At 44.2% G+C, this 13,221-nt stretch overlaps 1 protein-coding gene across 41 annotated transcripts in view; it reads left to right on the top strand.

Moving 5' to 3' along the window:
- The window catches only part of LOC102618606 (receptor-like protein 15), a 62,667-nt gene that overhangs the window by 7,437 nt on the left and 42,009 nt on the right, over window positions 1-13,221 (top strand). For 25 of the 41 annotated variants that reach the window (XM_052444926.1, XM_052444938.1, XM_052444937.1 and 22 more), the window contains 3 exons: window positions 8,697-8,762; window positions 9,557-9,622; window positions 9,737-9,802. The exons of 5 other annotated variants lie outside the window; for them this stretch is intronic. In XM_052444926.1, coding sequence (XP_052300886.1) covers window positions 8,697-8,762; window positions 9,557-9,622; window positions 9,737-9,802 — 198 coding nt within the window. Of the gene's footprint in view, window positions 1-8,483; window positions 8,544-8,696; window positions 8,763-9,556; window positions 9,623-9,736; window positions 9,803-10,517; window positions 12,940-13,221 lie in introns of those variants that run through there. 11 more of the 41 variants (XM_052444924.1, XM_052444929.1, XM_052444972.1 and 8 more) reach the window with 8 other exon arrangements.

The following is a 13,221-nucleotide window of genomic DNA, read 5'->3' on the forward strand; positions in this document are numbered from 1 at the left end:
TTTGCATGCCTTAGGAATTTCTTCGAGGATTGGGATTCTGCTGCCTTCTCGTGGCCGAGCAGATCCCGGCATGCTTGGCTTCTGTCTCGCCCTAAGACAGGCTCTGAGACTTGACGAGCCTTTGCATGCCTTAGGAATTTCTTCAGGATTGGGATTCTGCTGCCTTCTCGTGGCCGAGCAGATCCCGGCATGCTTGGCTTCTGTCTCGCCGTAAGACAGGCTCTGAGACTTGACGAGCCTTTGCATGCCTTAGGAATTTCTTCAGCATTGGGATTCTGCTGCCTTCTCGTGGCCGAGCAGATCCCGGCATGCTTGGCTTCTGTCTCGCCATAAGACAGGCTCTGAGACTTGGCGAGCCTTTGCATGCCTTAGGAATTTCTTCAGGATTGGGATTCTGCTGCCTTCTCGTGGCCGAGCAGATCCCGGCATGCTTGGCTTCTGTCTCGCCGTAAGACAGGCTCTGAGACTTGACGAGCCTTTGCATGCCTTAGGAATTTCTTCGAGGATTGGGATTCTGCTGCCTTCTCGTGGCCGAGCAGATCCCGGCATGCTTGGCTTCTGTCTCGCCATAAGACAGGCTCTGAGACTTGGCGAGCCTTTGCATGCCTTAGGAATTTCTTCAGGATTGGGATTCTGCTGCCTTCTCGTGGCCGAGCAGATCCCGGCATGCTTGGCTTCTGTCTCGCCGTAAGACAGGCTCTGAGACTTGACGAGCCTTTGCATGCCTTAGGAATTTCTTCAGGATTGGGATTCTGCTGCCTTCTCGTGGCCGAGCAGATCCCGGCATGCTTGGCTTCTGTCTCGCCGTAAGACAGGCTCTGAGACTTGACGAGCCTTTGCATGCCTTAGGAATTTCTTCGAGGATTGGGATTCTGCTGCCTTCTCGTGGCCGAGCAGATCCCGGCATGCTTGGCTTCTGTCTCGCCCTAAGACAGGCTCTGAGACTTGACGAGCCTTTGCATGCCTTAGGAATTTCTTCAGGATTGGGATTCTGCTGCCTTCTCGTGGCCGAGCAGATCCCGGCATGCTTGGCTTCTGTCTCGCCGTAAGACAGGCTCTGAGACTTGACGAGCCTTTGCATGCCTTAGGAATTTCTTCAGCATTGGGATTCTGCTGCCTTCTCGTGGCCGAGCAGATCCCGGCATGCTTGGCTTCTGTCTCGCCATAAGACAGGCTCTGAGACTTGGCGAGCCTTTGCATGCCTTAGGAATTTCTTCAGGATTGGGATTCTGCTGCCTTCTCGTGGCCGAGCAGATCCCGGCATGCTTGGCTTCTGTCTCGCCGTAAGACAGGCTCTGAGACTTTGCGAGCCTTTGCATGCCTTAGGTGATTTTCTCGGTTTCAAGCGGGAGAAATTCCTCGACGTTCCATTAATGGCAGTATTTGACTTACATGAAATTGTTCGAATATAAAGCGCGAAAGATAAACAATAATGAACATAAGCAAAAATAGCCTTCAAATGGGAACAGGTCTTACTGGAAGTATTTCCGGAGGTGTGCTGCGTTCCATGGCCGTTTCACCTCGTGGCCGTCCGCGTGAACCAGCCTGTAGGCTCCGGGTCCTGCTATCTGCTTGACTCTATATGGCCCTTCCCAATTCGGCCCCAGCACTCCTTGAGTCGAATCTTTGGTGCTCTGATTCACTCTTCTCAGTACCCAGTCTCCGACCCTGAATTGCCGTATGTTCACCTTCTGGTTATAATACCGAGCAACCCTCTGTTGGTAGGTGACAGATCGCTCGGCTGCTTGCTCCCTCCTTTCCGTTAGCAGATCAAGATTCAAACATATCTGCTCGTCGTTCTCCTGCTCATTGAAATGATCTGTCCGGTGTGTGGTCGTTCCTATCTCGGCCGGCACGACCGCTTCATGTCCGAAAGCCAAAGCGAACGGTGTCTCCCCAGTGGCGGTTTTGTGGGTCGTTCTGTATGCCCATAGCACACCTGACAGCTCGTCAACCCACGCACCTTTCTTTGCTCCTAGCCTGGTTTTCAGAAGCCTTTTGATGGTCTTGTTGGCTGCTTCTACTTGCCCGTTCGACTGAGGGTGAGCAGGCGAGCAATACTTCAGCTCTATCCCGAGGTTCTGGCAGAAATCCCTGAAGCTGTGATTATCGAACTGCCTGCCGTTATCCATTACCAAGGCATAAGGGATCCCGTATCGACAGACCAGGTTTCTCCACACGAAGTCTGTTGTTTTCTTCTCTGTGATCCTGCTAAGGGCTTCCACCTCTATCCACTTCGTGAAGTAATCTATAGCAACTATTGCATGTGTCGCTGCTCCTCGTCCCTTTGGCAATGGGCCGATCAGATCAATTCCCCATTGAGCAAATGGCCAAGGGGAGGCCATGGAAGTGAGCTTCTCTGGTGGTTGGTTGGAGAAGTTTGCAAAACTCTGGCAGCTTGCACAACCCCTGGTCTTCTTTTGCGCATCCTGGTGCATTGTCGGCCAGAAATATCCCTGCCTTAGAACCTTGTGGGCCAGGGACCTCCCGCCAGAATGATTTCCGCAAATTCCTTCATGTACTTCTCTCAGCACGTAATCCGCGTCGTCCTCATCCAAGCACCGAAGGAACGGTAGTGTATATCCTCGCCGATACAGTACCCCATCGATCACCGTGTATCTCGAGGCCTGGGCTCTAATCTTCCGAGCTCGCAGCTTATCTGGTGGTAATACCCCATCTCTAAGGTATGAAACGATCGGGTCCCTCCACGAGCATTTTTGCTCTATCCGCAACACCCCCAAATTCTGCTCGATACTTGGGCTGGACTTCACCTCCAGAGGGACCGACTTTGGCATTTTTGGGTCGGCTACTGCCGCCATCCTCGCCAAAATGTCTGCTCGACTATTCTGCTCCCTGGGGATTTGTATCACCTCCACTGCCTCGAACTTCCCCATCATCTGCCTGACTATCTTCAGGTACTGTTCCATCTTCTCCTCTCTTGGTTGGAACCTTTCATTGACATGATTCGCAACCAGCTGGGAATCGGTTCTGACTTTAACTCTGTCTGCCTTCACGGCCTTAGCCAACTCCAGACCTGCTATCAAGGCTTCATACTCTGCCTGGTTATTTGTGGCTGCAAATTCCAACTTTACAGCATAAGAGATCTCCTCCCCTTCTGGGCTTTCCAGGACAATCCCTGCTCCTGAACCCCGCTCTCCTGATGACCCATCTACAGACATCCGCCATGCTTTAGTCTCGTCATTGCCTATAGCTGCATCTTGTTGATCTAAGCATACTTCGGGCTCTGTGAACTCAGCTACGAAATCGGCCATTGCCTGGGCCTTTATCGCTGCGCGGGGTTTATAGTCTATGTCGAACTCGCTCAGCTCTACAGCCCACTTGACGAGCCGACCAGAGGCATCTGGCTTGTGCAGAGTCTGACGCAATGGCCGGTTTGTTATTACCGAGACCGGGAATGCTTGAAAATATGGCCTCAACTTCCGAGCGGCAACCACAAGGGCAAGTGCCCATTTCTCCAACGGTGGGTATCTGGTCTCAGCGTCGAGCAGGGCCTTGCTGGTGTAGTATATCGGATACTGAACTCCTTCTTCCTCCCTCACCAGAGCAGAACTGGCGGCCCGATCCGATACCGCCAAATACAGATACAACCTGTCCCCATCCCTCGGTGTAGACAGCAGTGGAGCTCGCTGCAAGTATTGCTTCAAGTTCCGGAAGGCTTCCTCGCATTCGGGGGTCCATTCTGTTTTCTTTCCCCTCCTTATCACTTGAAAGAATGGCTGACACTTATCGGTAGCCTTGGATATGAATCTGCTCAACGCTGCCAACCTCCCCGTGAGGCTCTGCATCTCCTTCAGGTTACGAGGAGACGTCATCTGTGCAATCGCCTGGATTTTCTCGGGATTTGCTTCAATCCCCCTATGGCTCACCATGAACCCAAGGAATTTTCTAGACTCGACCCCAAAAGCACACTTCTCCGGGTTGAGCTTCATCTTATACTTCCTCAGAAGCTCGAATGTCTCCTCGAGGTGTCTGACATGTTCCTTCGGGATTTTGGACTTGGTGATCATGTCGTCCACGTACACCTCCATGGTTTTCCCAATCAACGGCTTAAAGACTTTGTTCACTAGCCTTTGATAGGTGGCCCCAGCATTTTTGAGACCGAATGGCATTACCCTGTAGCAGAACAAACCTTGGTTAGTGATGAAAGCCGTGCTCTCCTCATCCTGCTCGTGCATCGGGATCTGGTTGTATCCTGAGAACGCGTCCATGAAGCTAAGCAGACCATGCCCAGCCGTTGAATCTACTAGCTGGTCGATCTTTGGTAAAGGGAAGCTGTCTTTTGGGCACGCCTTGTTGAGGTCTGTGAAATCCACACACATCCTCCACTTGCCGTTTGCCTTCTTTACCAACACCACATTCGATATCCACTCCGGGTAACTGACTTCCCGAATGAACCCTGCCCTCAGGAGCTTCTCCACCTCGCCATTTATCGCCTCATACCTCTCCTGGTTGAAGCACCTCCTCTTCTGCCTTACTGCCCGAACACCTTTCTTTATTGCCAGCTTGTGACATGCTACCTCAGGGTCAATCCCTGGCATGTCTTCATGTGTCCAAGCAAACACATCGGCATGAGCCTGTAAGCATTTCACCAACTCCTGCTTTTGCTCTCCCCCAAGCCTCGACCCGATTCTGATCGTCTTTCCCGGGTTCTCTGGTCCCAGGCTTACTGCTTCCAGATCCTCTATAGGTTCTTGTCTACCCTTCTTGTTTTCCACTCGGGTATCGAGGGATGTTATCTGCATTGTTTCCCTTGCTGCCGAGGAGTAGCAGCTTCTTGCGATCCTCTGGTCTCCTCGTACCACTCCTACTACCCCATTCACCCGGTACTTCAGAGCCAGATAATGGTTGGATAACACCGCTTTGCTCATCCTCAAAAACGGCCGACCTAGGATCAATTGGTAAGGACTTTCCTCGTCCACTACGACAAAGTCCAGTATCATTGTTCTTTCTGTCGGGGAGCTCCCAATTGTGATAGGCAGCTCGACCACGCCCAGAGGGACCAGCTTCCCTCCTCCGAACCCCTTCAAGGAGGTATTGGTGTATTCCAACTTCCGGTCGGCTATTCCCATCTCTTCCAGGGTTGACTTAAATAGCACATCAACTGAGCTCCCTGTATCAATCAGTATCCGGTCAAACTTCTTGCTAGCGACAGTAGCCTTGATGACTAAGGCATCCTCGTGGGGGTACAGGATCCCTTCCTCGTCCTCATCCGTCCACATGATTGGCACTTGCCTGACCCTTGCTCGTTTGGCTGCTGGGGTATTGAGGAGTACCTCTTTACTGGTCATGGCGTACCTAGCATAATTTTTCCTCGATCTGTTGGAATCTCCGGCCAATGTTGGGCCCCCAGCTATCACCCTTACAGCGGGCTGCTCGCGCCTCAAGTTTCTATCATTCTGCTCCCCTTCACCTGTCGTGCCCATCATCGGGAAAGTCCCATCCATAAACTCGTCCAGGTACCGATTTCTCACCAAATCCTCGACCTGGGTCTTGAGATCTCTACACTCTGCTGTGGTATGGCCATGGGTGCCATGGAACTTGCAATAACGCCCTCTATCCCTCCTGTTGGGTAGCTTTGTGATTGGTGTAGGGAGGTGTAGCAGCCCTCGATCCTTTATGGCCTCGTACACCTCATCCAGGGGCATCTTCAAGGAAGTGTACCGCCCATAGTCCTGGTCCTGGTCGATCAGGTGCACTGCTCTTTCTCTGTTTGCCCCACTCTGAGTTGGGGGCGGTGGAAGTGCTTCTGGTCTGCCCGTTCTGCTACCGTGGGAATGCTGATGAAGACCGCCAGATGCCGAATCATGCCTTCTCCAAGGCTCCCTAGCTGGGGAACGAGGAGGTTGCGCCCTGCTGCGCTGATACTGTGGTAGCCTCTGATGAGGCTGGTAAGCAGTTACCCTACCTCCCGCTCCGATACCGGTGGCCTGGTGGTCTCTCCTCCTGATCGGCCCATTCCCCGGTAATGCTTTCTTCTCTTTCCTCCCCAATCCTTCTAACTGGTCTGTCTTGATCCTTGCAGCCTTCTCCTCTTCAATCTCGATGTCTCTTTTAGCCTGTTCGTATGCGGCTGCATACGTTTGAATAGCTGGGCTTCTCAGATTGTACCACAGCCTTCCTATCTTCACCCCTTCTTTCAATCCCCTTAACGCCTGAGGGTGGTTGAAGGCTCCCAGGTCGAGTACAGCCCGGTGAAATCTCTTGATGAATTCCCGAAGGGTTTCTTGCTCCCCCTGTTTCATGCTTTTCAGCTCCATCATGTCATCTTCCGGTGCCATTGCCCCACTAAACTGCTCTGCGAATTCCTGGCACATCTGCTCGAAGGTTTTAATGCTGCCCCGAGGAAGTTTCCGGTACCATTCTCGTGCACGTCCCTCAAGGGATAGCGGGAACACCCTGCACCTTTGGGGTTGAGATAATCCTTGTACCCCAGTTATGTCGTTGAAGCGCTCTATGTGCATCAGCGGATCAGTTCTTCCCGAGTATCTGAGGTCGGGGAGGCGGAAATCTCTCGGAATAACTGTCCTCATGATCTCTGCTGCGAGCGGTGATTCTCCGTCCAGCATTATCCTCCAACCAGGGGCTCTGCTCCTCCCTTGCATGTCGTCAATTATCTGTGCTAGTCTGCGCACTTCCTCCTCCAGCTGCCCTGCACGACCAGGGTCACGTGCTGCAACTTGATCCCGCTCTTGCTCTACATTGTGCAAGTGTTGCCTCAACTCTGTTTCCTCTGCATTCACCACCCCGTCGTCCTCGTCACAAGTCTGTCTTGCCGGGGACTGCTCTCTTTCTCTATGAAATTCTCCCCGCAGAGGTACGTTACCTCTCTCATCACCAAATCTCCCAGTGCTTTGACTTCTCCCTGCACTATCGGGACCTGGTGCCAATCCACCGCCTCTCGCCCTTCCCTCATGGGTTATCCTTCGCTCGCTCCGCAGCTCATGTAGGATGGTTGTCAAGGTCTCCATCTGCTTTTCCATCCGTTCCATCCGGTCGAACATGACTTTTTCCCGTGCTTCACTGACTATCTCCCTCAGCGTCACGGAATCGTTAAGCCTCATATCCCCCCCTTGTGCACTACTTCCTCCTGGCTCCATTGTTTTTCACTTGCTTTGCCCCTCCTCTTGCTATCGACAGAAGCTTTTTGCTCTGAATCCCCACAGACGGCGCCAAAATGTTGATGCGGGATTCTGGTTCTCCTCGTTATACGACCAGGATCTCTGCTCGATCAACTTTTTCACGACCAGGAGGTCTCCTCATAAGGCTTTTTCTCCAGATGTCCCTGCACACACAGACAAGTCAGAGTACGCCGGTTGTTTTCCCGGCGCAAACCCTCCGACGCTCAAGTCAGATATGAAGGTTCGGGGAACGCTTGCCACAGATCTTATGGCTCTTTAGTGGTTTTCTCTTCCTTTCAATTTTCTCTCTAATCTCAAAAATGCTAACCCTTTTACCTTCGTTGGCTACCTTTTTATAGGCTTCCTCTGAATCCCAGTTTTCCGCTCCTTTCGAGACAGCATGGGACTCTGACTGCTGCGTTATGGGCAAACGTGGGATCTTGCGTGTTACGCCACGGTTCTGTGAGATCTTGCGTGTTACGCCACGGTGCAGAGGAAAGCGTGGCTGTCGTGGTTCTGTGAGATCTTGCGTGTTACGCCACGGCGCAGAGGAAAGCGTGGCTGCGGTGCCTAGATTCTCGGGCTGGAGAGCATGTCTTGCCAACTGCCGTCGACTGGGTCTCCTCTCCTCTCGACCTCTAGCCGGAATGGCCTTATGCCACTTACAGGAAATTGGCTTCGCGGATGGGTGCTCGTGTGCGAGCAGGATACTCCTGCTCCTGTTTTCCCGCGCACCAGGCTTTTATGGAGCACATCGGCTCGCAGAACTTTGCCACCAGATATCTGCTCACCACGCCTGGTCTCGTCGACGTATTTCTCCCAAACAAGCAACTTGTTTGTCGGTCAAACTTGCTACTTGAAAGACAAAATTATGAAGACCAGTTTTTTTCCCCTTTAATTAATAATACCTTTAAAAAGCGAGTTCTTTATTGTATTGGTAATATTTACGAGAGGTGATATAAATTTTCAAGATAAATTAATTAAGTGTATTTTAGACCATTTATTATTTATGAAAACAAAGTCCAAAATTAGAGAACCAATATAATGTCCAATGAACGTGTACCTAATATGCAGTAGGCAATTATGACGAACAAGAAGTGCTGGACTCTTTTTAGATTATTTGAAATGACTTAGAAGTCAACATCAAAATATATGAGAATAATACTAATTAATTTTTAGGTATAATTTAACGGGGATTTGATTTTTTTTTTTTTGATAGATTATAGAGGTTCTGACTAAATTATCTACTTTTAGAAAATTAGGATGTCATTCTTTCTCTTTTTTTTTTTTTTAGATTATCTACTCTGGCTCTTTAACAAATTTATGTTTTTTTAACTGGATTAGCAAATTTGACGAACCTGCAACTGTTGGATTTAAGCTATAACAAAAATTTGACAATGCTAGGTAAGCCACTGAATCTAAGATAAGAAGCAAATTAAGAATTAATGCTCATCAAACGCATGGATCACATACAATTTAACGGTGATTTGAATTTTTTTTTTTTGGATAAATTATCTACTATGGCTCTTTAACAAATTTATGTTTTTTTCTTAACAGGATTCGTAAATTTGACAAACCTGCAAGTGTTGGATTTAAGCAGTAATCGAAATTTGACAACGCTAGGTAAGCCACTGAGTCTGAGATAAGAAGCAAATTGAGAATTAATGTTCATCAAACGCGCAGATCACATAAAATGCCTTTAAATGTAATACTTTCATTGTTTGTCGGCGCATGTAGGATTGGCAGATTTGCCAAACTTGAAAACATTAGATCTTCGTGATAGTGAAATAACCACAATTCAAGGTCAATTTTTTAAATAAATGCAGGCAGCTATTTTTTGTTGAAACGCAATAATTTTGAATACTTCCATTAATGATTTATACCCCCAATTTCTAGCGACTTGTTTGTTGGTCAAACAAGCTACTCGAAAGGCAAATTTATATATGAAGACCAATTTTTATCTCCTTTAATTAATAATACCTTTTAAAATTGAGTTCTTTATTTGTATTGTTAATTTTATGAGAGGAAATACATACAGTTTCAAGACAAAATTAATTAAGTGTATTTTAGACCATTTATTATTTATGAAAACAAAGTCCAAAATTAGAGAACCAATATAATGTCCAATGAACGCGTACCTAATATGCAATAGGCAATTATGACGGGCAAGAAGTGCTGGGCTCTTTTTTAAATTATTTAAAATGACTTAGGAGTCAACATCAAAATATATGAGAATAATACAAATTAATTTCTATGTATAATTTAACAGGGATTTCATTTTTTTTTAATAGATTATAGGGGTTGTGTCTAAATTATCTACTTTTAGAAAATTAGGAAGTCATTCTTTCTTTTTTTTTCTTTTTTTTTTGGGCTAGATTATAGTGGCTCTTTAACAAATTTATATATTTTTTTAACAGGATTAGCAAATTTGACAAACCTGCAAGTGTTGGATTTAAGCGGTAATCGAAATTTGACAACGTTAGGTAAGCCATTGAATCTGAGATAAGAAGCAAATTGAGAATTAATGTTCTTCAAACGCTTAGATCACATACAATGCCTTTAAATGTAACATTTTCATTTTTTATCGGCACATGTAGGATTGGCAGATTTGCCAAACTTGAAAGCATTGGATCTTCGTTATTGTGGGATAACTACAATTCAAGGTATATAACAATTCACTTCCTTCAATGACAAAAATTGTTTTAGATGTTAATCAAGATGATAATATATTTCCATTCTTTTAATTGCTTTTTTCATATTTTCAAGTTTACTCAAAGTGCAAACTAATTTAAGAATTATGATTCAAATACTCCAAATCTTGGTAATGTTAAAAGTGACAGTAGATAATAAAATATCAATAGAAATGAAAAATAACTCTTCCTGTCATATTAATTATTCACGAATATCATTTAGAAAATTTATGTCTCATAATACAGTGCTAAAAAATCTCATTGGTTTGGTATGGAAGAAATCCTTTTTTTTTTCTTGGAATGGAAGAAATGGGTTTAATAATAAAAATAAATAAAAACTAAAGAATGGGGTTTACACTAATAAGTTTTAATAAGGGTACTTTTGTCATTGAAGGAGGTGTTAAAAGAATTTTATAATAATTTCAAATATTTTAATGGGGTTAATAAAGAAAATGGGTGTTAAGAGGTATTTAGAGGGGTGCCAATAGTTCCACTCTTATTTGAAATGCTTTAGAAAAAAACACCATAATATACGAGAATAATACAAATTGATTCCTATGAATAATTTTACAAGGTTTTAGTGTTTTTTTTTTATAAATCATACGGGTTTTGACTAAATTCACTAAAATTAGAAAACCATAAAGTCATTCTTTCTATGAATTTTAAACTTTTTATTTTTTACTTTCAGGATTATGTGAGTTGAAGAATCTTTTTGAGTTGAATCTTAAAAGAAATAATGTTGAGGGTCATCTTCTTAATTGTCTCAAATACTTATCCCACCTCAAGGTTCTTGATATTTCTCACAATCAGTTAAGTGGGAGTTTGTCTTCTACTATCACCAGCCTCACTTCACTTGAATATTTGGATCTTTCCTACAACAACTTTGAAGGACCATGCCCCCTCAGTTCATTAGCTAATCATTCAAAGCTTGAGGTCTTGCTACTCTCATCAACGAACAATATATTACTAGTGAAAACTGAAAACTTTCTCCCTACATTTCAATTGAAAGTTCTTGAGTTAGCTAACTGCAGCTTAAATGTCGTTCCTACTTTTCTTCTTCACCAATATGACTTAAAATACCTTGATCTCTCTCTCAATAATTTGGTTGGTGATTTCCCATCTTGGATGTTACAAAACAACACCAAGCTAGAGGTCTTGTTTTTGACAAACAACTCATTCACAGGGAATCTCCGACTACCCAATACCAAACATGATTTTCTTCATCATTTAGATGCTTCTAGCAATAACTTCATTGGTACGCTTCCGCAAGATATGGGAACTATCCTTAAAAAATTGTTGGTTCTGGATATTTCCAACAATCATTTTGAAGGCAATATTCCTTCTTCAGTTGGTGAGATGAAAGAACTCATAATTCTACACTTGTCAAAAAATAATTTTTCAGAAGACTTCTCAACACCATTTCTCACTGGTTGCATCTCACTATGGTTCTTAGACCTATCTGATAACAATTTCTACGGCCAATTTTTTTCCAAAGACTTGAACTTGACTCAGATGGAGTTCTTATATTTGGAGAACAATAAGTTTAGTGGGAAAATTGAGGAGGGACTGTTGAACTCCACTAAATTATATCAGTTAGACATATCCCACAATTTTTTGTCCGGTCATATTCCTCACTGGATGGGTAATTTCTCAAATCTTGAGATTCTTTTGATGTCCAACAATTGTTTGGAAGGTAATATACCTGTCCAACTCCTCAATCATAGAACGCTTAAACTTTTAAGTGTCTCCGAAAATTATTTGTCTGGGTCCATGACATCTTCCTTCAATCTTTCTTCACTGAAGCACCTTTATGTGCAAAAGAATGCTCTAAGTGGGCCAATTCCAGATATGTTGTTTAGAAGTTCCAAGTTAATGACTCTAGATTTGAGGTATAATGGATTCTTTGGTAGAATTCCCCGTCAGATTAATGAGGGCTCAAATCTACGTGTTCTTCTTTTGAGAGGGAACAATCTAGAAGGACAAATTCCGGATCAAATATGTCAATTAAGGAGATTAGGTATGATGGATCTGTCGCATAACAGATTCAATGGATCAATACCTTCTTGCTTTACTAATATATTGCAGTGGACCATAGAAAATGTTGATTTGTTTGGAGGTGAACTTTCGATTTTTCCTCCTTTAGGTTTTTGCTACATTGGTACTTACTACAACTCTACTCTTGACTTAGAAGTGTGTAAAAGAGATATGTTTACATCCCCTCAGCAAGTAAAAGTAGAATTTGTGACAAAGAATAGATATGAACTTTATAACGGTAGCAATCTTAACTATATGGTTGGGCTGGATTTGTCATGCAACCAATTGACTGGAAACGTCCCATCAGAAATTGGAGATCTTCAAAAGATTCGTGGGTTGAATTTGTCTCACAATTGCTTGTCAGGATCTATACCAAGGAGTTTTTCCAATCTGCAAATGATAGAGAGCCTAGACCTTTCCAACAACAGATTGAGTGGACAAATTCCTGCTCAACTGATTGAGCTCAATTTTTTGTCCAACTTCAATGTGTCGTACAATAACTTGTCCGGCCTAATCCCAGACAAAGGCCAATACTCCACGTTTGATGAAAGCAGTTACAGAGGTAACCTCTATCTTTGTGGTCCAACAATTAATAAGAGTTGCAACAGTGCAGAGGAAACACCAGCAATAAAATCCAAAGGAAGAGAAGACGAAGATGATTTTGTAATTGACATGGTGTCATTGTATTGGAGTTTCGGTGCATCTTATGTGACAGTGATATTGGGGTTGTTTGCAATCCTATGGATAAATTCATTTTGGCGCAAACGATGGTTCTATTTCATTGATGCATGTATTGATTTATGTTACTATTGGCTTTACAAATATGTACTCAATCAGTGATCATGCTATAGGCCATAAGTACTAATGTATCATTCAATTGGCTTCTCGATCCGCAAAACCTTGTGCATAAATAAATGTTTGTTAATTCAGTTTGGTTCTCAAACCAAAGTCAAGTATTATTCATATATTCAGCAAATTTTGAAATGTTGCTGTATTTTTGTTTCAACTCCTTATTATTGTATGTCAAACTCAAATCAACTTTAGCCGTGTTGATGAAAAAAGTTGATTTAGATAAATTAGACTCAATTGTCTCTGTGCTATTGAACTCATCTTTCAAGTTCTTCACTGTATTTTCAAAGCCATCGATTTGTTTGTCCAAGGATAAGCATTCTCCATACAGGAAAAAAAGAAATTAATTATTTAATAATAAAAATTCAAACATTGTTAATATCCAATATTAAGCTAAAGAGATATCACAAATTTATTAACATCATAAGGAAGAAAGCCGCAGCCACTGGATCCATAATTGACACCCGATCTCACTTTTTTTTATTTGTTGTTCATCCTTTAAACTTAAG

Source organism: Citrus sinensis, chromosome 7, assembly GCF_022201045.2.
Source record: "Citrus sinensis cultivar Valencia sweet orange chromosome 7, DVS_A1.0, whole genome shotgun sequence".
Taxonomy (NCBI): domain Eukaryota; kingdom Viridiplantae; phylum Streptophyta; class Magnoliopsida; order Sapindales; family Rutaceae; genus Citrus; species Citrus sinensis.